The sequence below is a fragment of the Anser anser genome (assembly GCF_964211835.1).
Source record: "Anser anser genome assembly, chromosome: 9".
NCBI lineage: Eukaryota > Metazoa > Chordata > Aves > Anseriformes > Anatidae > Anser > Anser anser.
Window position 1 is genome coordinate 2,315,358 of NC_139729.1, and position 25,710 is coordinate 2,341,067.

A 25,710-nucleotide genomic window follows, 5' to 3' on the forward strand; every position below is an offset into this window, starting at 1 on the left:
TCATTCCAAGATCAGTTTTATATAAATGGAGAGTAATTAAGTAAAAGCCAAGAATGAAGTTTGGTCTCCGTTGTTTAGTGATATGATTAAAAGTGTTATTTGTTAAACTATTATATAATCATTGTCACACTTCTGCTTGTCAGAATCTGAGTTTAAATGTCCAGGAATCTGAAAAACAGAATGGATTTCATTAGCTGGTACTTTTCTCATAGAGTACTCTGGATATTTTACAAAAATAGTTTGAAAGTTTCTGATCACCTCTGTCTCAGAACTCCTGTTTCAAATAGTTTTTGATTTAATGACTAAAATTATGCAGTCAACCCACTCCATAAATAATTTTCTTCAGAGTCAGCACGGCATATTATGGAGAAAGGTGAGTAAACCCCATACATGTGTCTCTGTGTGTGTGTATATATGTTACTACTATAAAAATACACACTGGGATAAAAACGTTTATGAAACAATATTTGAAATCTATAGGTAGGAGTATAAATCTAAAAATATATTTCTTCTATACTTAATAAATAAACCTGCCTTTTATTGCATATATTATGAACTTTTGCTATTTTAAAATGAAAAATAGTAGCACAAATTAGAATGAGACCAGTTTCAAGGTCCTGAAATTTCCATTTGTGTTTAAAGTTGGGCCTGTAGATACAGCATATATTTGAAAAACAAGTTATAATATAACTCTGATATATAACTCATGTTTAGAAAGAAAGAAAGAAAGAAATGAAACCAAGCCTTTTAGCTCTCAACTCCTGGAACAAAACTTGGAATAGCTCATGTGTAAAATAGGTCCTTCACAATTCATGTAACTTACAAAAGCTTTTCCTTTAAGTTCAGAGATCTTTTTAGAAGTTTTATCTACCCTTGTTTTGTAGTTCTGAGTAAATGGCAGGATGCTGACAAACTCTGGTGTGCCTGTCTATCATATACATTGCTTTCAACAAAGAAAAACAAAATGAAAATCAGCCGTCCTCCGCATACTGTAAAATAAAAGGCCACTGCTAAATCTTTTCAGTGCGATTTCTCTGAGGTGATTTAATGTTTCAGTAATGAGCAGTAAGCTGTGATGTCTGTGACTGCAGATGAATTTTGTCATTCTTGCTGCTTCATTCACAAGGCTGTTCAAAAAAGTATATCGTAAAACGCATCACTTGGTTTCGAGAGACCCAGCAGTCTTTTTAGTGGGCAGGTGGATATTTTCTGGTGGTCTGTAGGAGAGGGAGCTCATCTTTGTTGTTAGACTGGGATGTGTGCTGACATTTGGTGGAATGTATTTTATTAGCTGAAGAAAGTATTTTTTAAAATTTTTTCCAAAGAAAACATAAAAAAAGGGATTCAAACAGTTGTTAAAATAAGCAATGCAAATAGTGAAGGGCATAGCCGTATCCACAATATCAGTGATTTTGCAGTCTGTTATTACATGTAATTGAATTAATACATCAAGAAAAGTGAATACTTGATGAGGAATCCAGGAAAAGAAAAAGAAAAATACTATTGCCACAATCATCTTAAAGATATCATCATTTCTGGTCTTATTTCTTTGAATCTGATATGCCTTCTTTAGGGTCTTCCAAATTAAAGTGTAGCTTGTTAATATGATTAGAAAAGGAATTAAAAATCCCAGCAAATTTTTGGATAAGCCTAGCCCAACCCGAAGTGTTGTATTATTGTTGTCATACCGAAAACCACAGACTGTCATGTTCAAGTTCTCGGCAAAGAATATATTACGGTGAATGATGACGGGCAAACTGGCCACACCGGCAAGAAGCCAGATGGCAATGCAAGTTATTCTGGCAACAAACACGGTACGCCGGATTCGCGACTTCACTGGATGTACTATGGCCAGGTAGCGGTCAATACTAAGGCATGTGAGTAGGAACACACTGGCGTACAAGTTGAAACTTATCCCTGCAGATGCTAGCTTGCATAAACAATTGCCAAATGGCCACTGGTACTCCATGGCTGTGTAGGCTGCCCAGAGTGGCAGAGTTATTAAAAAACACAAGTCGGCAAGTGCCAAGTTTAGCAGAAAGATGCTGGCCACTGTTTTCAGTTTCATGTAGCAGTAAATGACAATAACAACTAGGCTGTTCCCAAATATGCCTATGATGAAGATGATACTGTAAACAGTTGGAACCATAATGTAGATGTAACTGTGCCTTCCTGAAACGGGACAGTCGACGTGGATTCTTTTAACGGTTTCTTCGGTAGAATAGTTTGGGACCATCTTGATCTCTTCAGCTGTACACTTGTTTCAGGGAAACAATGTGAAGTTCACACCTACAGGGCAAAGGTAAAGAGGGAGGAGAAAGTAATTCATACGGTATTTAGTTATTTTTAAAAATTTCAATGAAATATCAAGATTTTGTGTTTAACTAGAGAGATAATTCAGTGTAATAAATTCAATTTCTGATTAATAAGTCATGGAAGAGTAAGAAATCTACTTTTCGTTAACAGACCGCTACCTATGGCTTTCAGTTGAAAACTGGGTTATAGGCCCAATTGCTAATCAGTACTCCTCCTGAACAACTTTTAATGGAAAGCAATGAAAATGTTTTTTTGCCCTCTTTATTTTTGTTCATAAATATACACAGTATGATCTACTTATGTTTTTTCTTTGTTTCCATGGACGTGTCTTATGGCTAATGCTACCAGTATTTCATGCTTTTTCTTGATTTTTATAATTCCTGGGCTATATCCTGTCCTCATTTTTTGTGCAATCACAATTCCCCTCTAAAAACATGAGGATATGTTTCTCTTTCTAGCTTTGAATTGAAGCAGTAATCAAGTTCTAAATCTACAAGTTGTGAACTTGCAGTTCATTCCCTGTGGAGTTCTACCCTGACACCACAGATATCAGTTGGCTCAACTACGAAGCATGTGTTTGTCTGGAACTTGCGTTGTCTGGATTCAGAAATTCACGCTACAGAATTCTGTTGGATCATTTTTGTTTGGAATGCACACAGATGGAGCCAGTAGACCCAAATTTTAACTAAGTTTCCTTCATTTTGCTTTTTTTCTGATATGGCATGAAAGACCAGATTATTCATGACGGTCTTGATACAATGCCTAGAGCAGGAGCTTTATCAGTGACTCTGTAGGGAGTTGGAAGTGAGCTGTTGTTCACAAGTGTAGTATGTAACAGTTCAGTAGTTAAATAAATCCCAAACCAGCCCAAGGCAAACAGCATACTGATTCTCAGATCACAAAAAATAAGGGGAAATTTTTTTTTGTATACCAGATGTAATATGGGGGGCCAACTTTAAATGTTTTCTCAACTGATTTCTATTTTAATGTAGACTTTGTGGAATAAAACAGAGGTAACAATGTTAGGAGTTAGGTGTACATTGTTAGATTATTTTTTTACTGTAAATGAAAGCCAACAAACTTCTTTCAATTACTTAATAAGTTTACAGTTCAAAATACAACTAGTTATTGAACATATGTCGTAACAGAGACTCAAAGTACCAAATGAATGTACAGTTATCTAGGTTATTTTTTTCATAGATAGGTGCTATATCTCATGAGCAAAGTTATTCAGATACCTCAGAAACTACACTTAAGCCTTAACATGTTGCATTAACAAAAGAAATGAATACAGATTAGGGTTTTTTTGAATACAAATTAGTGTGTTTTTTTTTCTGGCTTTAAAAACCAACCAACCAACCCCCCAAAAAAACTTTTTAAAGTTTTCATAGGAAAGTGAGGCATAGATTCACCTCAGCAAAGTCTACATAGGAAGCCTGTAGAAGAGCCAGGGACCAAACCCAGAACAGGAGTTGCAGTCAGTACCTTTTGAGCAAAGTATCCCTTTGGCTCTCACTTTATTATCTTTTAAGATTTTATATTATTGTTTCTGTCTTATTTTATGTTCTATTATTAGGTCTGCATTAGTTAGCTGATTCATTTCAATAAAGCTAACAGTGCAATTTCAAGATGTAGGTTCTTGCTAATTCTATCAGAATTGGAATATCTAGTTAACTGCAACCAATGACAAACCTTTTGTCAAGATACACAGTGCAACACCTCCCAGCATCTCCAATTCATTATGTGAATTCGTCTTGTTTCCTTGGTTGGTGAAGATGTCTTGATATGACATCAGCTATTTTAACCATGTTTAAGATGTTAAAAAGTCAAGCAAATGCATCTCATGAAAACAAATGTGTGCCATTCTGATCATGTGTGGCAGTGTAATGCATCCTGAGCTCAACTTCCTGGCTTTCAAACTGCACCAAATCTAGAGTAGTTGGTGTTTGCCTCTGTGGAACGTCATGCTGCCTGCAGGACAGGGAGAGCCAACATAAAAGTTTGCAAGATCAAGAAATCCTCTTATCTCAACCCTTGGTTGTGGAAGTGCCCAGAAAGGTTTGACAATAACCAGTAGATTCCACAATGTGGTATTTGCTTTGCTGCAAAGGTGCTGTGTGGTTTATTCACTATAGAAGCCTTTGCTCACTTATTCCCATTGAGATAATGGCCAAAGTAAGCAGTAAGAAACCAAAGTGAAGTCTCTACCAAGAAAATGAGCATTGCAAGCCGGACATGCAGTAAAGTAGACCAGGGCCCAGTTAAGGCTGAGCAAGACATTTATCCATGACTAGATTAGTGGTTATACACATTTTATACAAAGCAGGTATTTCTATATGAGAAGTACTGATGTGTGTTTGAAAATGTTGCAGAAAAAGATGATTAGTACAGCTTTATGCTGCCAGAATTCACCACAGCAGGCTAAGTTAAATGCAAATACTGAAATTGTGCACATTGGTAATGCCATTTAAAGCATCTGAAATGGCCTGAGTTAATATAATGATAATTGGATCATTTGAAGGCTGATACACAAGGAGCTTTTTCCAAGAGGTTTGAATTGATGTGATTATGAATTGTATGTCAACATCTATCTCAAACCAAATTATCTGGTGAGCAGCAAACCCCTGTTGTATGTTACTGTCCTGTGACCTTTTGTCTATTTTTAATTATGATGACTATAAGAAGTCACTGATCATGAAATGCTTCAGACTGCTCTACCAACTATTATTTATCGTTCCGTTCATCACTGCTTTTGGGTGAGCATGCACCTTTATGAAACTGCCTGCTGAAACAAGGAATGCTGGGTCTGTGCAAGGTAAACAGCACTCTGCCTGGTGAAAGATAAGATCACACTGACCGTGGCTTTCTGTGAGAACTTGATCAGGTATAAATAGGTACACAGATGTCACAAGTCAATTTTTAAACAAAAATGTGTTTTTAATATTTGCTTTGACAGACTAAGTAAACTCTGATTGACCAGCCCTGCCACAGTTTACCCACCCTGCCATTAGGTAATGTGTGTTTTTTTTTTCCTTCTGATGGTAGGTGGATTATTTGCTTTTCTTACAAATGAGAAGATACTTCTGTTTGAGGATGATGCATTCTAATTTTATATAAGATTATTACACAGGTAGAAGAGAGGCTGTGAAATGTTTGGAACTGTATGTTCAATATATTAACTATGTTCACTTCTTTCTTGTGCCATAAGCATTTTTTATCTTGGGAGTTTAGCTCCCCTCCCCTTCCTAATTTCTTGCATTTTCTTTTTCTAATTGTTGATAAACTAATGATACCTCCCAAATGTCTCATCTCACTACCTTTTTTATACCCAGCAGAACAACCCCCTTTATCACCACTGCCTTAATACCAGCCCTATACCTACTTCAGCCTCTTCCCTGCTTTCCTGGGGTTCTAGAGCACTACTACTGCTCACCTGGCAGTAAGATTATATTCCATAAATGGCCTGCATCAAATGGAGTAGGAGTCTGTTCAGATAAAAGAATTACTGTTTAACAAATATGGATTTAGAAGATAAATGAACATAAACGTGACTGCAGTTCCTGTCTGGGCAAATATTCTGGTAGAAAACCTGTGCTCATGCAATTATAAAACCATGCTCCAGAACTGGGGGAAAGAATACTCTTTGGGAGCCCTGTGGCTGTTGTCACTTGTTTCAGTGAGCAGATTCCCAGTGGAATGGCAAAGCTGAGCTTGCTGCACTCCCTAGGATAGTGGCTCCAAACCAGTCTCATAAGTGAAATCTGTTCACAGCAGCATATGCCTGTTGTCAGTCTGTTCCCAAGGTGTCATGTAGCAGCTCAAGACAGAAATGTTTTTAATTTCTTTAATTTGGAGGTGCCCTTATCCTATATGGTTTTGATGGTGCGCTAGAACAGCACTACGTTCTCAGGTTTCTCAAAGTGAATATTCCAGGCTCACTTTCACTGAAATTGTAAATATGAAAAAGTATTTTTAGTCCACAGTTGATATGTAAATTGAGGAGGGTGAGAGCAATGCAAACACTTGGGCAAACAAAGGCACGTAATTCAAGCTAGTGTGGCCTTGCTGTGTGCACAGGCCTCCTGTCATCACTGCCTCTATCTTCCACAGAGGTCAGCGTCTGACTTCATGGTAAATGACAATAAATCAAAACATTACTGAAATGGAACTCCAATAGGCGGTATAGAACTGGAACACAGTGCATTGGTTCACAAGCAACAAGAACAGAAAGCAAGCTTCAAAAGATTCTTATTAGTAACTGTCAAGTTGGCTGTTGCTTTTGCAATTTTGGATCAAAAGGTGGTTTGATATAAGAACAAGTAGAATTTACAGGACCTTGTAATTGGCTGTGCGTTTTCTTTGAATAGCTGTCCTATTCAGTCTTGCATAAAGGAACAATCAGTCTGAAATTGCTGTTAATTTTGTGGTGTTTGGTTTGGGTAATCTTCTGAGTCACAGTACGGCGCTTAACTTTTTGCTTCAGAAGTATGCTCTGAATATACAGTATTAGCTGTATAAATGTGTATTTTTATGACCTATGCTAATATATTTCCAAGTAACTGTATTACACTCGATTATTACTCTCACTTATTCCATAAGTTAAGTGGAGCCTTATCCATATTCATGTGTTTCACAGGAATGGGGCCCTGATCTGAAATAAATTTTAATTAACTTATGCTTGGCTTACCCTATGCTAACACACAGCAGTTAAATTTTTTTAGCAATTAATTATTTTAACTATTGCAACTTAGAATCATGTAGAGGTGAGGTGTACTAGCGTTTTCTTGTCAGTCTTAGGATGCAGAACTGTATATACATTTTAAAAACTTACTTAAAATATTTATCTTTTTTAATTCTGTAACCTATATGTGGATTCTGTATGTTCTTCCCCTTGCAGGAGTTCGAGCTGGTCACCTTCATTCATGCTAGCTCTATAGAAATGGCAAATAAACTGCCTGTGATCTTCCTAGGATATAGTTCTACTGCATCAAAACTCTAAATTGGGTATTACTTATTTTGTGCTAGCAGAGGACCAGTTATTGCTGTCTCATAAACACAAACTGTTTATGTACTCTGACCTTCTCTGTAAGAACTTCTCTGTATTTACTTCCTTGAGAATACTTCAAAAGTCTGTCCTTCTACGTGATGGCTTTCATAACTTATGCTGAAAAGAATAACATCTCTTCCATCTATTTTCATAGGCTACTCTCATTATTTTCCCTTCACTTCCCAAGTAGCTTTCAACTCTGCAACTTTTTCCTCTGAAAACATCAATGCTTGAAGAATGACTAAACAGTGCAATTGGGCTGGGGGATGTTATTTTGAATGTTTTTTGTTTTTTTTTTTTTTTTGGTGGTGGAGGGGGCATAAAGGAAAACGACACAATTAAGCATGGTGATATTTAAATTGAAGTTTCACGAGTATAATATATATTTTGACCACTAGAGGTCTGTATTTCCTATTTAAAAATAAGATAATTGCTTTATTTCATAATGAAATATCATCACTTTCCACAGTATCACTTTCCTTCAAGATTATTTCTTTAAAATGCAATGCAAGACAAAATACCTATCATAAACATCTGCATTTATGTAAAGTGTAATGTACCAGTGTGAGCCATTTTATATTTATTTTAGTATCTACTTGCTTATGTCTAATTTCCTTTCTGCTGGTATGTTTCTGTTTTTTTAGACCTTGAGTCTGATTTATGCACTAGTAAGTTATGGAGCAAGGTCCTGATGCTTTATTTTTTTAGACATATGCAGCTTAAACTCTAACGGGTTTAAGCCAAAATAAGAAAAAATATGTTTACGGGGAGAGTGGATATATAGTTTACCTAAACAGTGTAGCTTAAAAAAAAAAGTGGCACATACTCATAGATAATTTTTTTTAACTCTGCCTGTTATTAAACATACAATTTTTTTCTTTTCTTTTCCCTCAAGTATCACACAGGGTATTATTTAAAGTAATTCTAAGTTAACTTGACTCCAACATGTATTTTCCTACTTAGTGGAAGATGTTTTTATTGATGAAAATGCTACTTCAGAACTACTTTTAATTTTAGATGAAATGGCAATGCGAGTCTACAGTTTTTGTTACGCAAATGGTGATTTTTAGACCTTCTGTAGTATATACTTAAGAAATTATAAGCAATGTCACAATTTGAAAATGTATCTTTCTCCCCAGTCATACATACACGCAGACTTTCTGTTTTCGTTATACAGCTGGACATGTTTTTACCCCTTTGGACACTCAGGATGTGATGATGGTTCTGCTTCAAATGATTTATTTAGCTAACCAGTCCTCTAATGCTGGCAAATAGCTTTTGATCCAAATAGAGAGGAAAGGTTATTAGTGTTATGGTGACATATTTATTTTATTGAAACTAGTAGATGAGCAAAGAAGAACTGAAAAGTTGATATTAACTGTATTATCTTGTGCCAGATAAGTAGAAATATTCAGTGTCTTATTCTATATTTATGTGCAATGGGTTATGCAGTGTCAGGGAACTTAAGGGATGTTTAGAAAAAACACTGTACAAGCCTATGAGGGTTTTATCTTGAAGTTTCTAAAAGCAGAAGCATCTAGAGAGAATTATAGTGATATCTAGAGACAGAGCACTAGCATGCAGCGAGCCAGATTTAAAATGCATAATTAACAAAAATAATCTTTCAGTTGCATATTTTAGCACTGAGTGTTAGAAATGCATGTGGCAAACAGTGTTATAGGTGAAATGCCACCTCTAAAATACCAGTTTATGTGGCTGTGGAGTAATGAATAAAAACTTCTCAACACTTTTTTTCTTTTTGGACATTTTCCTGCAGTTACACTATTTGAAGACAATACTTACCTGTAGAAAGTAAGCTGTTCTTCAGCATGTAGAACCCATGAAATTTTTTAAGACCTCAATTAATTGAGGTTCTGTTCCCTCCATGCTGGTAATTGAGTTACCAAGAGCACCTCCAGACCACTTTTGCTTAGAAAGAGAACAACTTGGAGTGGCTTTCAGTTATCCTAGTCATCTGCAGGAGACTGGCTCAGCACCAAGGCCAGCCTTGTTATTGTAGCCTCTGTTCTCAGGGGGCACTGAAGGTCTTCTGTTAATCCCCAAGATCTGGGAAAGGGTTGAGAAAGCTGTCCTATCCTGCTAGGAGTGGGAGAGATCTGCACTAGTTTTAGGATACTCTGACCCAATTCAACTTGTTAAAATTGAAGGTCGAGACACAAAGCCCATGGGTGGAAGGGAAAACTTGCTGAAAGAAGCAGGCAAGTGGATCAAGCCTTGAATGAAGAGCAATCCAAGTGCTAGAAAATTCTTTTAAACAGAAAAATGTTGGCTTCGGAAAAGCAACATCTCTATTAAAGCTTAGTAGTATTACTAAATGCTTAATAATACTACAATGTAATACGTGAGGAACTTTCTGCATGCTCTTTCCAACAACTTACAGTGTAATAATATCACAGTTAGAATTCTGTCTGCTGCTGGAGCAGTGAAAGATTGGACAAGTTTTTGCCTGTACTTTTGTAGTACTTGCGAGTCCAGGAACATTGGAAATACTTCTTTATGCTACTCAGCTCTTTGGCCAAAGTTAACTCTACCAATTCCCTCCTCATCTCTGTATTTTTTTATTTTTTCCCAGAAGTTGGGAAATTGATATATATATTTCTATGAAATTTTATTCACAGATGTTAGTGTCAAGGAAGGATTGCTTAACCTCACTAGTTTCTCAACCTCATTAGAATTTAGTGGTTTAGTAAATGCTGGCGTGGCAATGGTTAGGTTATTTTGTACAGAGGTTTGTTGACTGATCCACAGATCACTCATTATGGCTAGCCAAAAGTATTACTCTTAACTTTCAGTAAGTATTTTAGTTTATAGGTTTTGTTTACCGTATCTTCTAGGTATGTGCTTAGCAGTAAACATTTTCTGGGAGTTTTTTCCTGTAAACGCATATAATTTAGTTTGCTGTTACATGGAGGAAAACCATCCTTGGGTTTAATAAATGCAGAACTGGATTCCACAACACTGAAAGACTAACCATGCTCAACATGCAGTGTATTCATCTAATCTCTTGAAGAATATTGATCAGGCGGTGATGTAATAGATCACCGTTTCTGGCTTGACTGTGTACCTCTGGGTATCTTAATTTTTCATGTAATTTTCTGGTCTCTTTCTTCTTTATTCATCCTCCAGAGCAAACTCTATTTCATTCTTTGAACAAGACTGTAAGAGTGTGTTTAAAACTCTCTGGTGTTTAGTATGTCTTTAGATATTATATATCCTCAGGAGATGTAAATGTAAAATTATCCACAGAGCAGTAACTTAGAACTGAAAAGATAAATAAACTGATAAAGTGAAATAAACGTCTAGCTTGAGTTCTAGTTCAGTACTTAAACTAAACAGTAAAAGGGTAAGCTTCAGAAAAGATGTCTGAAAGGTGAATCTCTAAATGATATCCCTGTGTCCCAGTCATGGGACAGACACTTGTTCTGTCTCAATATAAATGAAGATTTTTCTTATCTAGGTTATTAAACCTGTAGCTGAATTTCTTTTTAAATATAAGAAATTCACTGTTAAAACAGAAGGTAGTCAGTCTTCTTGTTTATACCACAGGGTAAAGAATTGCCTCTTTGTCTAATAAACACCACAGACAATTGGATATATTGGCTCTTTGAAATGAGGGTATTACCTATCATTATCAATCAGCATGGAGTTTTGTACCTCTGTTCTAGCCATTAGCTTTATCAGAAAGAAAGAGTAGTGCCCTCCTAGGAGAGAAAAATGATCTGTAAGCAGTAGGCTAACCTAAAGGCTTTTTATCAGGGACCTATCAGTTCCTCTCTTTTTTTAACAACCCCATTTACTGCATAGTGCCCAAAAAAGGAAAAAAAATATCTATTTCAGATCAAGGTAATGCTAGAACTTCTAGGGTTTTCAACATCAACATGAAAATATTTTTTTGAAGGGCAACATAACATAAGGTACTGTTTTGTTATAAACATACAGCTAACTGTACATTCATAATTTCAAATCTGATGCCTCATTATGCAGTATCTTTAGGGTATTTTGAAGTACCCAAAAGAGTCCATAGTGAAGAAGAAGAATGAAGCCATCAAGTCCCAGAACGAATAAAAGTGAGATTAGTTTGAGCTGTGAAAGGTTACGTACTGCACGGTTACTTTCTCCAAATGATAGTAAATGAGTGGATTAACACATTTCCTTTATTGCAGCTGGAATTGCCTATATAAAATATAGTGTGCCCCATGTGATTATTTTTAATAAAAGATGGAAATCAAATTCAGGTTTGCTAAGAGCAAGTGAAATCATTTGATGAATTTTAAGTTACTATTCTGATAGCTTAGTTCCATGGAATAAGTTTTAAAGTATTTTTTAATGCATAGCAGTGCATGTCCTACGCAAATGTAGCTTCTAGACACCTAACCACACACCTAAAATTTCTGTTAGCACATCATTTCCATGGAGAATGAACTATAAACTGCTATGGTAAACTCCTCCAATCTGAGGAGTGAGGGAGTTTATATTAATTCTGACCTTCATCCAGATCTGTTAAAAAGGCTAAGTAGAAACAGGGTGGTGGGGAAACTTACTGAAGTAAAAAGCACTGGTGAAAACCCTTATCATGCCCTCTTCTAACAGAACAGAAACCAGATATCACATGGGAGATACCTCACCTTTTTTCAAATCACACAATATCATGATTGGACTTACTGGGTATTTAATATACCTGTTTCTGTCTTTACAGCTATGGGGTACTCTTCACTCAATCTTGTGGGTACCTTCATCAGGTACAGCATTAACTACCACTCTTCCCTTCCACCTTGCAGCAGAAATACTGTGGTGGTTCAGAGCACAAAAGGCTTAATAAGGAGCTACAAGACATTTTCCATGCTCTTGGGAGTATCATCAGCCTCTGATCATTCTTATTTCTTGCTGGAGTGAACGTCTTTGTGCATCCAACAACGAAAGACTTCTAAGTTTCACTGTCAAGATCTTCTCAGTATTTGCAAAGTTTCACCAGTCCTTTAGAACATAACTATCACCTGGAGGGTGGTCTTTTGGGGGGGAAATAAAGACCACTTCCACAAACTGCCCTGAATGTAAGATAAGAGCCCTTCTTTCTACCAGGATGAGACAATGTTTTGTCTCAACAAGGATGTTCAAGGATGAGACAATGTTTTGAGCAGCACAGAGAGGTATCTACGTGTTTAGCTTGATGATCAGCTCTTTTTAAAAATCACACTTATAAAGACAATAGTTTCACCTCTATATACAACTTGCAGGTCCCAGCTATTCCATGCATTGCCAAGACCTGAACTGAATCTGACAGGAAGAAATGGTACTTGCGTGGCTGCCTTTGTGGTACTGAAGATCTTTAGTTATTTGTGTTCAATTTGAAGTGAAATACCACTGAAAAGGCATGAATACAATTATCAAGCTGAGTTCACCTCAAATGCTCAAGTAAAAGCAAGTTTTCTGGATTTCTCTTCTCATTTGCATGATCTTGATCTGTGACTTTTTTTTTTTAACCACTTGACATGTTTGTACTTTAGTCACTTGCCCTTTCTCTGGTTTCACTGAGGCTACTTTTGTTGTAGTAGTATTGGGGCTAGTCTTCTGATGGCACACCACAAATGTTTTATTTTTGCAACTTCTTGAAAATAGGAAAATGTGGAGTCTACACAATCCTATGTAGATAAAGATCCTGTGACAGAAATAATGCATTTCTGTTATCTAAACCAATCAAAAGGATGATGCCTTAGGGTGCTGTGAGGCATGGTCTGCTGCTTACTTTTGCTAACTGCTGGGTTAGCTTAAATCATACTCATAGTAACTATGTGACTTTCTACAAAACTCCTGAAACTCAGTCAAACTTTGGGAAACTCCTACTGATATCACTACCCATGAAGTTGGGCAAATGCTGAAAATCTTGTATGTAAAATATTGCTCTTTTGGTGTTGTGTGAATAAGGACTTTTCAAAAAAGCGTGGTTTTTAGGGGCATTGACAATACAGAAAATGCAGATGGAAACATTTTGCATGTTGAAAGGAAAGAAGGTGGGGGGGCTCTCCTAAGGTGTCCAAACACAAAGGGTTGAATGGACCAGATGTATCAATGTTGGTAGGAAAAGAGGTAGCTCTTCATTTGTTAAAACATCCAATGAAAATTCACAGAATATAGAAATTAATTTTATACAGCAGAAAGGGGTGAGAAGTTAGGAACCTCAGGAGTGCTACATAAATCTTTCTTTTTGTGAGTCAAATGAAATCTTTGCCACTTTAGAGGTTATTTGCATTCTGGGATTTATCTTTTTGGTGATCACAATTATGGTGCAAATAATGCTTTGGGGCCTTGAGAATAACAGCTACTCACACAGACTAAGGCTTGTTGAATTGAAACCAAAAATATTAGCGTCTCATGGAGATTTCTTGCTTACAAACTGTAATTCCCAAACTGACTCCAGGACACAAAGAGAATACAAGTATGCACGGGTTCTTCCTAACAGTTTTTGCAGCATATAAAACCCTAACACTTTAAAGTCTAAAATATTAGAAATGCGCATCATTTAACGTGGCTGTTAGCCAGAGCAATTTCTGCAACAATTAATATTTTTTTCTCATGAATACTGTGTTACTCCCACACGTGGGCTGTGAGGAAGTAACAGCTATGCAGGTCTCTTCCAGACTCCCCTGCCTCCCACACTGAAGACTCTCTACATCTTCAGCTGTTACTAATTGATATGAGTCAATGACAAGGTAAATGGTTATATCTTTTAATGGTTACATCTTTTAGTTTATTAAGCCTAGTTGTACTGCTAGGTAACGTGTGAAATGACATGTAGTATGTGGTAAAACCCTGGACTTTTTCTGATTTTTGCTCAAGGGAGAAAAAAAGGTGGTAAAGGATAAAATGTTTCTTAAATTCTGCAAAGAATGATAAAATAACAAAATGGCACGGGTCATCACAGGATGGAAAACAAGTATTATTATATGGAAGCTGAAAAAAAAAATCAGTATAGCCAGATTAGGAACGGCTATAAGAGGAGGGGTATTACGGTCTACTCTGTGAAAGTCCGGGTACTACTGACTGAGGTAATTAAGTGTATACTTACCAGCCCATGGGCAAAAATAGGTAAAATTTGCTGAGTTCAAACTAGTTGTGGTTGAAAATTTAGCAGAAAATGAGAATTCATGCATCTAAATTAGAAATGATAATATTCTAAAATGGCTAATGCACGAGTGACATACTGATAGTGATTACATCTTGCTGAGGGCATCTTCTCTGTCATTGGCAGAGATCACATTAGAGAACAGAATGGAAAGGCAGAGCTGCAGTTGTTTCCTTGTGAAGTAAATGGTCTCTTTCTGGGAGAAAAGTTGTTTTTTCTTTCATTTTTTTTGAATCGAGGTGCAAGGTTTTAGATCTCTAGTTTTATTTACTGTGAAAGAAGCAGCTCAAAATCAGTGGTGTTACTAGTACAAAACTACTGAAAGTGTGTTCTAAAATTAGGTTTCTGTTGCTTTCTCTAGATGTTTGCAGGAGGAAGGGCAGGAGACACAGCTAATAACTTTGTAGACAACGATGGGTGATAGGGCTTCCTTGTGGAATTATAGGTTAGTCCAAATAGAGGCTTCCCTGGTAGTCCCTCTCCCACTGTCATGTTCTGCTCTTGTTCTGCTAAACTAGAAGATGAAGAGGTAAAAGTTAACATTATTTATGTAACTCAAGCTCCTGAACAGTTTTCTTTAGTTAAAAGTGAGATATTAAACATGATGAGCAGTAAACTCTGCAAGATTTTGCAAAGATACTCTTTCTGGTACCAGGAACTGATACAAGGAACAGCCTTTCTGTATGTACTTTTAAAACAGTAAGAAAGGTGCATAAATTTGCTCCAAGTTGTGCAGCACATTGATAATGTTCTGACTTGCATGGAAATTTCTAATGCATGTGAGGCTTCACCTGTATATTCAAGAGGACTTTTTCCTGCCATGAGCTAAATCACCAAAATGGGGCCATGAGGCATCTAAGAGCTCTACAGGTTTAACGCACAGACCCTTCTGCAGGTTGTGCTTCTTATTTTTACTTTTTTTCCCTGCAAACACAGAAGGCAAGTGTAAATTAATGAATAACAAGCCAGTGAAGACTCTTCAAGTTTGAGAAATACATTGTGCTGAGCAATACAGATATTTTCATCTGCAACAACAGCTAATCTGTCAAAAAGTGGAAGAGGGGGAAAAAAACTTGCATGTTTTTATTTAATATACTCTCACTAAAAAGCTCTGACAAATCACATCCCTGTTTCTAACCTATCATCAGTGGTTAAAGGAACTGATAGAAACTTTTGCTTGAGTAATGAAAACATTTGCTAAAAAATAAACACTCATGCAGATGCAGCATTCATACGTGGACATGGACATTATCAATATCACTAAAGTATCTGTCATGTTAATTAAACCATCTAACGTGGAAGTTTTAGCACTACATTTCCGATACCATGGCTGGTGACTTTCACACAGCTTCCTGCTAGTCGAGACATTATGGCTCTGGGGAAAAACAAATCCTATGTTGAACACTTCTTCTTTTGACTTCACTGTGAAAAATAGTGTTTTTCCTACTGGAGAACTTATAAAGTGAAAGCAAGTGTATTGTAAGTTTCTGTGTAAGGAAATAGATGTTAGATTTCAACGCCCCTGTTCAAAAGCAGCTTTGTTTTCCATGTGTCATAATTCAGCACTATGTAACAAGATTTGTTTCACTGGGTCTGATTGAGACACTTGATTATTTTTGTTATATAATTAATTTAGATATTCTTATGGTGGGAAAATACTGTATTATGGCACTATGCCTCAGAAAAGCCTTTTTTTCTTAAATGAGAATGTTAGTAACAGCCTAGAAGGAGAAGTTAAATGACTAAAAGCAAAGGATCAGCATGGAGGCTTCCTAATGAATACCTCATTAGGGTCAGAAGAGGGAAACCAAAGGCAGAAAGGAAAGAAAACAGTATGGGTAACTGGTAAAGTACAAGAGTTCACTCAGACAAAAAAAAGAAAACACAACAAACTTTTAAAAGGGTAATGCAGCTAAGCCCTAGATAAATTAGTAGCATTGTAACTGTTAGTAAGCATAACATGGAAAACATAGAGAACCAATTGTGATTTCACTTAAACAAAACTCCTGTTAAGGGCACATCATTATAAGGACTAGGTGAAAAATTGATGAGTAGCCAAATATAAAGACAAGCAATGAACCTGTGATTTTGATGCATGTCAATTGGACTACTGAGGTACTAAGGGGTTAATCAGAGAATGAAAGCTCAAATAGAGACACCTTAATTCAAGTCAGTGTGAAAGATATTACTGCCCATGCAAAAAGCAGATACTGCAGTCCCTAGTACTTTGTCTGGAAAGCAGCACACTTAATAGAATGATAGTAAAATAGATGTTCTGCCAAATGTGTACAGCTTGTTTCTGGTTTTTTTATCAAAGTAAAATTTATTGGTCTATTTTGAAAATAAAATTCATCAGTGAACTCTTTATCATCCTGGCTCTGTGACTTGTCCTGTACCAAGGACCAGTAACAGAGCAAGCAAAAACAAGAAGGATGGTAAAACCAAAAAAGGTGAAATGCCCTTGCATTATATGATCTCTTGAGGATGTCAGTTCTATCACCCTGCTCCCCACCCTCTCCCAAAAAAAAGAAAAAACAAAAACAATGCTACAACAAATAAACCCACAAAACCACACAAAGCTAAGCTGAGGTGCCGTGAATCAGTGCATCCTGAGTCAAGTGCACTCTTGGTTCTCAAGCAAAGGTGACTGCAAAGATGCTTGGGAGGTGTAGCACTGTGCCCTCTAAAAGGTGCCACGTGAGCTTTACTTTAGTGCTAGGAATATTACTGGTTGAAGTGAGAGCATGCTTGGGTATGTGGCTGCCCTGTACTGACATGACTTTTTCACTGTATGGTTAAGAGCACTTGGTGAAATGGAGCAGCATGATAACACCAGTATTTAAATCCAAAATATTTTAGGGCCCTTGTCTCTTTAAGAGCTTTTTTGAAAGCACATGGGTAAAGAAATATCCTTTACCTGAATTAAAGCCTGATTTGAGCAAAAACTGCAACTGTCCTATGATAATCTGCTAATATTAGCAAAGTTGATGCTGGCTAATAACCAAGTCAATAGAAAAACAGAGACATATCTAGCAGCAAAGCTAGAGTTTTACTTTGAAAACAAGCGTTTTCCTGCCCCATGCTTTCCCTTTCTGATTGTTACACCTGAAGTAAAGAACCTGAAGGACAAAAACCTGAGCAACTACCAGAAATTGAGTGATAGATATCCAACTAACTCTTGGGCCCATAAGGGGAGAAAAGGAGGTGGGGGAAGGAGGAAAATTGTCTGAGTCTGAGGTAATGGGAAACATAACAAAAGACAAAAAGGCATTTTTGTAAAGACAAAAAGATGAAAGGAAGACATACATCCTCCTATAAACTCAGTTTGGGAGGGACATGCATGGTTTCTAAATAAACAAGTTCAGTCTGCATCTTGTACATTATGCGCTGGCTGCTCCAGGCAAAGGGTCTGCCCAGGCTGTGACGATGCTAAAGCAGGGTTAAGTGGAGGATAACTGCCAATAGAACATTTTTAGGAAGTCAACTAGTGCATTTTTCTCCCTTGTGTAAGCTCCCCAACATAAAAGTACAGCTGTTCAGTGGTTTTCTGGAATGTTTTACTATTTGCATGAGTCTTCTGAGCTTGAAATGCTGAGGCACAGTACTCACATTCAGTGTATCCCCTTCAATTTTCAGAAAACTGAGAGGACTCAGGAATGCTGTCATGCTGTTCTATCTTATATTTCTGTTCTTGTATTTCATCTACTGATTATTAGGTACCAACAGAAAACAATTGATCAGTATCTGATATTTTTTTATGACCTAGAAATAAAGGAACAGATTAAGTAGGTTAAATTAGGCATTTGGTTAAATCATTCTTTGTTCTGGCCTTAACTCTAATTACAGCCTTCACTCCAAACAGTGAAATACTGTCTAAATATTGACCTTGCCCAAATTCAGTACCAGTTTCTTTAAATATTGCCAATGTTACCTTGTGTTGTAGCCCGCTCTTTGTCTTGTCTTCAGTCATGCCATTCAGTGATGCATTGCCAATCTGATCGCTCTTTCCTGCTGTGAGGTAGTCTTCAGTTATTACCCATTTTCTGTGCCTATAAGATAAATGCTACTCAACTACAATAAAAGCAGACAAACACCACAAATAGTAACCAAGTATTCTATCCAGAGTTGTTATATAGCAGATACCTGGACAGTTTTGCTATCAAGCGAAAACCAAATGGAATGAAAATTGTAAAAGATGCTTGACAGCCCCAAATCTGTAGTTCTTTCAGAAGACGGTGCAGCAGAGAATAGTAACAGCATGCCATTCTGAGCATATTTTCCTACTCTTAGTTGCAATTCAGTTGAAAGCTCAAAGTAATTTTAGTCTAATCCATCATTTATCTGAGGATAAGTCAGTAAATGATTAGACCAGCCATTCTATTTTATGGGCACTGTCTCAAACAATCACAGCTGTTAGGATTTACAGTAAAGATAACCTCTCTTCACTTGCCTGTTACAGTTGAGGTTAAAAAAAGAAAAGGCAAGTATCATAACTTCTCTTATTTGCTGGTTTTGTTAAATTCCCCAAAATGTTCAAAAATTACACAAGCTTCTAGAGTACATCTGTCAATTTTTATTTTGGCAAACAATAAGTTTTAGAACATGGTATGAGAGCTTTGAGTACAATGACTTTGTATTGTTGAAAGTGATCTATTGTTGATGGAGAGTGAACTGAAAGAGATATTGCGGTTACCAAAAGCTTACTGGCTTGCTTTCATTGTAGAGTTTTTAAGACCAAAAGGAGGAGGTCCAAAATGATACCATGATTAGGAACTTACTGTGCAATAGCAGCTGTACATGGCAAAACAGCTTCGCTGAAACCTTTCTGATCTTCAGGATGCAGTGTTTGGACCCCCTACATGAAGTCTATACACTCTTAAACTCTAAGAGAAAATCCTGTTGTGTCTACTTAAAACTCTCGAATGCATTTGAACTCACTTTGTGCCTATGTGCAAAAATTTCAACTTTGCATAAAATTTTAATTCCAGAACTGCTCTGACTCACCTGGAAGATAGTAACAATTTTAGAGTGGAACCTGCCTACATCATGTCTTGATAAGTAGCATGGGTTCAGTTCTCACCAAGAGCAACACTTTATTCCTGTTAGTGTGGTGGAAACTAACCCTACAAGAGTAAAATAGGGAAAAAGACTTCCTTCCACTCTCCCCTCTTCTCAAAAGCAACACGTTTTCCATTTTATCTTCAGAATTCTATAAAATACTAAAAATGTCTTGGCAATTGCTTGGCAATTTTCTTTCACCTAGCTTCTCAAACCTGATACTAACAGAGGCTGACTTCTTAAAAATGCTATAGTTTCCCTAAAGAAGAACTGTCAAAATTCAGAGCTGCTACCCAATACTGCAAAATTACTAATTAACATTTCAGAGGAACACAGGGCAGAACACAACATGAGTGCAAATGACCAGTACATTTCTGGTAGAATTGTTGCACAACTGAGAGCAATGAGGCACAGACATCAGCAGTAAGCTAGGTAAGGCTTAAAAACTGAAACGAGTTTACCTAAAGGTTATTTTGCTAAACACGCAGTAAGAGTCTGCAACACAAGTAGACTGCTGTGCACCTGTAGTAGGCAGGCTTATGCTGCCCTGTCCCAGTTCCTGCAGCTGGAAGACTTCCCAGGCTTGGAAGTCTGAAAGAATTCTCAGATTATACTTTCTGGAGAGAGATGGTTTAAAATGAATGGATGCAAGAATTTGCAAGGGGTCTGAAGTGCAATTACCCTTTAGCTAGTATTGGAATTCAGAAGAATTAATGCTGGAATGCTAGTACTTACTCGACTTCCCTTTTGCCTTTCTGCTCTGTCATTTGTTGGAATCGGTCTGATCCAATTCCTCAGCAAATAATTCCCCACCCAACAGTCTCTTTCAGACAGTCTGTGCTGTTTCACTGACCTGCCCAAGCTCCCTTCATTATAGCTAAGGAAACTGTGGGTGGTTGGTTGGTTGGTTTTGTTTGGACCTCTCTTTAGGTTAGTATTTTTGTTGCCAGAGGATGCATGTTGATTGATTGCTGGTATTCCTGTCACAGATAGGTGACAGTTTATTTTGCTTATCCATTTGGTCACTTGCTTTGGCATATCTAATATACTGTCCAAACATCTATTCGTATCTCAATGAATCTTAATAATCTATGTCCCCAGCTCAGCTTTAGGTGTAATACATTCAGATTAAATTTTAGTCTTTCTCCTCTTCTAGAGGTGACTCCTGTAAGAAAATAACTATTGACTTCAGCTTAAAAAAAAAAAAATTAACCAAGTAGAGTGAGTCAAATGTAATAGTAGATTAAAACAATAGACAAATATCCATGTTCTCTACCCAACTTGTGACAAAACTTGACCTTTTATGAAGGGAGAAAAGGACACTTGAAGCATGGGACAAAGAGATGCATGCCAGCGACTCAGAAACAATTGGGTGGTTCTCATGGTGTGATTAGATGCTTTAAATTTGGACAGTAATAGACCCAAGACAGATTATGAATACTCCTGGTGACATTAGTAGCTTCTGGACATCCAAAGGAAAGGAGAGGGAGTGAGCAAATGAGAGTAATTTGTAACTATTTGAAACATTTTCAATCAAGACTATACTTTTGCATAAATGAGTTTAACTGGGACTGTGAGTTTGTGATTTATGCAACTTTAAGCTACCACATTAATCAGTGGGGCTGTTGTAAGGAACCATAGAAGTGCAAGAGAAGAGAACTCCCTAAATGCCTTCCTTTATAGAAAACAGAACAAAATTAATGCATCACAGAAAACCTAGAAGTGTAGGAAAATGCACCGACTACCCACTACCTGAAATGAAAATTTTCATTTGACCCTCTCCAATTCCTATCTCCATGTCTGCAAACACAGTCTCTATGTTTTGAGAGTATTCTGGAAAGTGTAAATAAATCATCTTTGTTGAGCATTTGCCTCTTTAAGTAGTACTCCAAATAGTAGCAGAAGAAATGAGATGCACTTCCAGATATTTTTAGATATTGAACATAATTTAGAATGGTAATATTCACCAGGGAGCACCTACAAATCTTGCACCTTCTTGTTCTAAGCAGGCTGTGGAGTTGTGACATTTTAAACTGAAAGGCAGCACTCTCCTCACTTCTGCAGTGCTGTGGATACTAGCATAGATTTCAGGCTGGTATTTGCTGTATTTTAAGGCAGTAGCTTCTAGCTGCAGTTTGCACATGCTGTCCAACCCAAGCAAGGTATTTTTTTTTCAAAGCAGGAAGGCAGGACATCTCGTATCATTGGAAATGGGCCCACTTTTACCTACTCCAGTGTGAGAATTAACTCTTTCCATCTATTACCTTGGCAAAAGTAAGGGGAGAATGAAACCAACTATTTCATGATAAAGATGACTTCCATCTCTTAATTGTACAGGACCACTTTGCTTTCTCAGTTTAGTAACAAACTAGGAAGCACACCATAGAAATCGCTGATTTTTCTCTGCTATGTAGTTCAAGCTGTAGAGAGGAGAATTGTACAGAAACACCACGTTCCTGCTAGAAAGGCACATTGCTAAAGTTCTTTAAGTTCTTAATAAATGAATGAGAGCTTATTTTTGAAGGCACTTCATGATTTTGAAAGATACTGTAATTTAAGAGATTATGATGGCAACAAGCAAAATGAGCTGCCAAAGTCAGGAGCATGAAAGATTTGTCAGGCACTAAAACAGAGCTAGGAGAGCCCTTCTATATCACCATGGTAATTAACCTGCTTCAGGCCATACTCAATTCTCCTTGTTCCGGCAAAAATCTAATCATATTAACGGTGCAGGTTCATGTAAGTAAAAAGAGATGACAGACCCCACTTCCCCCCTCCCTGCCTCCAGATAAACTATAAAAGCCCTTCATCCCTTCTTGAGGCTTGTGATTTTACTGGGTCCATTTACTAGACTGCCTCATGTTATGTCACACCACACACTTGAGATACATACTGCTGCTTATGGAAGTGATGGAAACTTACAGTGAGCTGTAGCATGCTCTGGACAGAGTCCTGCTGTCATTTATCGCCATACAACTCATTAATTCCAGTGGGTTTGCAGAAATATATAAGCTGGCAAGATTGAATCTTGCAAATTAATGCTCATACATACTGTGATCTGGTTGTTGATTTGCTCAGAAGAATAGATGGCTTCTATATCTGTAATTAACTAATAACTTAATATTTTTAACGGATGGAAAATAGGAGGACAGTAAGTGTTACAGAATTTCACCTATAAAGGTCAAAGAACATATTGAATTCAGTTTTATGAGTCGAAGCTGAGTTTGGGAGCTGGCTATGGAGACAGCATGCTACCGCATTTTTGATGAAACGGGTACCAGTTGCTAACTGGTGGAAGTTGTATCGCCCGGCTGCTAAATTTTATTTATTAATTAAGGAAACAAATGTTTGCACAAGTCTAAAAATGAATCAGCCTTGCTTTCAGAGATTTTTGATAAATTTATCACACGGATTTAGCACAGTAATGAAAACTTCAAGTGCTCCTCTGATCTTGCCCAGAGGGAAGGGAGCTGGCTGCTGCGGGCTTGCGGAGTCGCCTTGGTGGGGAAAGGAGGTGACTGTCCCCAGCACCGCGTCTTATGCCAAGCGTGCCTTTGCTCTGTGTTCAGGCTGGTGCAGGCCAGGAGAGCTCACGCAAAGGGCACGGCCGTGAATGTGGGGGACCTTTATCCATCTCCAAAATCAAGACAAACGCGTGGCGTTGGCTTAGCGAGTGGGTCTCGAAGGGCAAGCCGGGGGCGCAGGGTTTAATTGCCGGCAGCCTACCCGGAAGAAGAGCCTTCCCCTGCCACCTCCGAAGGAGCAGAGCGGGGGAGGGGGCAGCGGGGCGCAGCGCCCCGACCTCCAGGCGCCTTCCTCCCCCCGGGGCCCGGCAGTGCGCCCCCGGCCAGCCAGCCCGCAGGGGCCGCCTTACCTGTCTCGGCGGCGGCTGGCCCGGACGGGACGGGACGGGACCGGACGGCACGGCCCCGTGCTGGGCTCGCCCCGCTCTCCCTCCCCGGCCGCACCACTCCTCTCGCTCCGCTGCGCGGCCCCCGGCTTTATAGCGAGGGGCGTTGCGGCGCAGTCCGGCTCGCCGCCGGCTCTCCCCACCCCTCTCCCGGGACGTGCCCCCCTCCGGCCCGGCTCCCTCCCACTTCCAGCCCGCGGCCACCGGCACGCCCGCGGCCGGAGACCCCTCCCCGCTGCGGGCAAGGGGGCTCGGGGGTGCCCGGGACGGGTTGGGATGGGACGGGACGGGATGGGACTGGACGGGCGGCTCTGGCGCTGCGCAGGGCGCGGGGCTGCTGGTTCAGAGGCAGGAGGATGCTCCTGCTTGCGGCTGGCCGCAGGAGCAGCCACAAGGCGTACAAACGTTTGTAGTCTCTCTAGGAATTCCCCGGGCTGCTCGCGAGCACACCTGAAGTGATCTGATCATTGTTAGCGAAGTTACAATGGATGCAAAACAGGTGCAATGAATCTGACAAACTTTATTCTCAGGGAGTGGGGCGAAGAAGGAAGGAGGTCTGTTACCCCCCTTGGAACGGGCGTCCTGGGAGGTGCACTCTTCAAGTCACTGCTGACATGAAAAGACTTTGTGAGGGATTTTTTGTTTCTTTGTTTTTCTCTTTTCTAAACCTGGATCTAGTAAACAGAACAGGGAGCAACTCTCAGGCAGGGTTTCTGACATTGCCATGCTCACCAGGAACAGCGTTTCACGAGTTCTGTTTTTATTTTAAGGTCCACGGTTACAGACAGAGCTAATGCTTCCAATGAGAACTGCACTACCGCACATTGCTTTCTAGTCTTTTATATACCCACTGCATTTTTGAAGGCCCTCTTAAGGAAGATGTGGTGACCTAGGATGGGACTGGTAATGTAAATTTGCTGTGGCTAAGAGTGATCAGGATTGACAGCAATCTTAGTGATAAGAGCAGGCACACCATAAGGAAACATTTGCATTCTGCAGTAATAACAACTGTACTGGAATAATAATTACTCTTCAGCATCTGCAGGTGCATTTTCAGCAAGGAACTGGCCGGTTATAATTTGTTTTTAAAAGTCTCTTAGCTAAAATGGAGATTTGGATAGAAATATAGAACTGAGGTGTATTGCATAAACTTAATTGTTCCAGGATGGATCATGGGTGTGTTACATGGAGACCGTAGCTCACCGATGATAAAGTCTCTTGCCCTGACCTTATTTATGTCACATCAAGAACAAAACACCTGCCTTTTCATCAGAACAGTCAGGATCGGAACCGTTTATATTGGCTGCTTGCTGCCCTCTTGCACTGGGGGAGTTTATAATTAGCTTCCTCTCTGAGGAGATCATGCTGAGATATCACCTAATGTGCACAACTGTGTGTATGTTCACAGATTTAGCATGACAGGGACTGGAAGCCACTGCCAGTAAGTACTACTCAGGCCTTTGCAGTCCCTGAATCCAACTACTGCAGTTTGCTCTTTTATTCCCAGATATGTTATTGGTTGTATTACGTGGGGCTCCTGACATGTGGGACACATTTATTCTATCCAAATGTTTCTTTGTACATGTGTGATGTGATTATACAATTACACTGAGTATCAATGTATCTGGCAGATATTGCTGGGGTAACAGGCACAACTCTGTTGCTCTCTTCCATGGTAAAATCTGCTGGATGGAACTGGTGGGAAGGAGACCTCTGTAAGGTGATGCTTACAGGGGTTTGTCCTCAAGTGGTGTTTCAGTTCTCCTAAAGCTGAGCTGAAGAAACTGAAGCCAAATCTCAATGCCCACATCAAACCCTTGCTACTTAGAGTTCCAAAATGCCCCTGGATGTCTGAGTCACTGCCTGCAACCAGTTGTTCCCTTTATTACCTTCCAGCATCCTGTTGTTTTAGGAAAGGGATAGGGAAAGTAGGTGATCACTGTACTTTTACTGGAATAAATTCATAGAATCCTAGAATGGCTCGGGTTGGAAGGGACCTTAAAGCCCATCTAGCTCCAATCCCCTGCCAGGGATGCCACCCGCCAGGTCAGGTTGCCTAGGGCCCCATCCAACCTGGCCTTGAACACCTCCAGGAATGGGGCATCCACAGCTTCTCTGGGCAACCTGTGCCAGTGCCTCACCACCGTAATAAATCAGGGAAAAAATAAATAAAACATGCTTTTATTTTTATTTTTTTTAAAGATATGTATAAATTGATTTTGGTTCTGCATATCTTTG

The 25,710-nt window shown here is 38.7% G+C and overlaps 1 protein-coding gene across 3 annotated transcripts; it reads right to left on the reverse strand.

The window, feature by feature from the left end:
• Positions 1-517: 517 nt before the first annotated feature.
• Positions 518-23,626, reverse strand: AGTR1 (angiotensin II receptor type 1). 3 transcript variants are annotated; one of them, XM_083847769.1, is made up of 4 exons: positions 23,437-23,621; positions 18,436-18,553; positions 18,114-18,266; positions 518-2,289 (listed from the first exon to the last, which is right to left on the reverse strand). In XM_083847769.1, exon 4 carries the CDS (start codon positions 2,234-2,236, stop codon positions 1,157-1,159), a length of 1,080 nt encoding a protein of 359 aa, XP_083703895.1. In that variant the 5' UTR covers positions 2,237-2,289; positions 18,114-18,266; positions 18,436-18,553; positions 23,437-23,621; the 3' UTR covers positions 518-1,156. The 3 variants fall into 3 exon arrangements, 2 of the variants coding, with proteins under 2 accessions (XP_083703895.1, XP_083703894.1); XR_014587838.1 differs by lacking the exon at positions 518-2,289 and adding an exon at positions 14,095-15,018 and having other exon boundaries at positions 23,437-23,626; XM_083847768.1 differs by lacking the exon at positions 18,114-18,266 and having other exon boundaries at positions 23,437-23,615.
• Between the last annotated feature and the right edge of the window lie 2,084 nt (positions 23,627-25,710).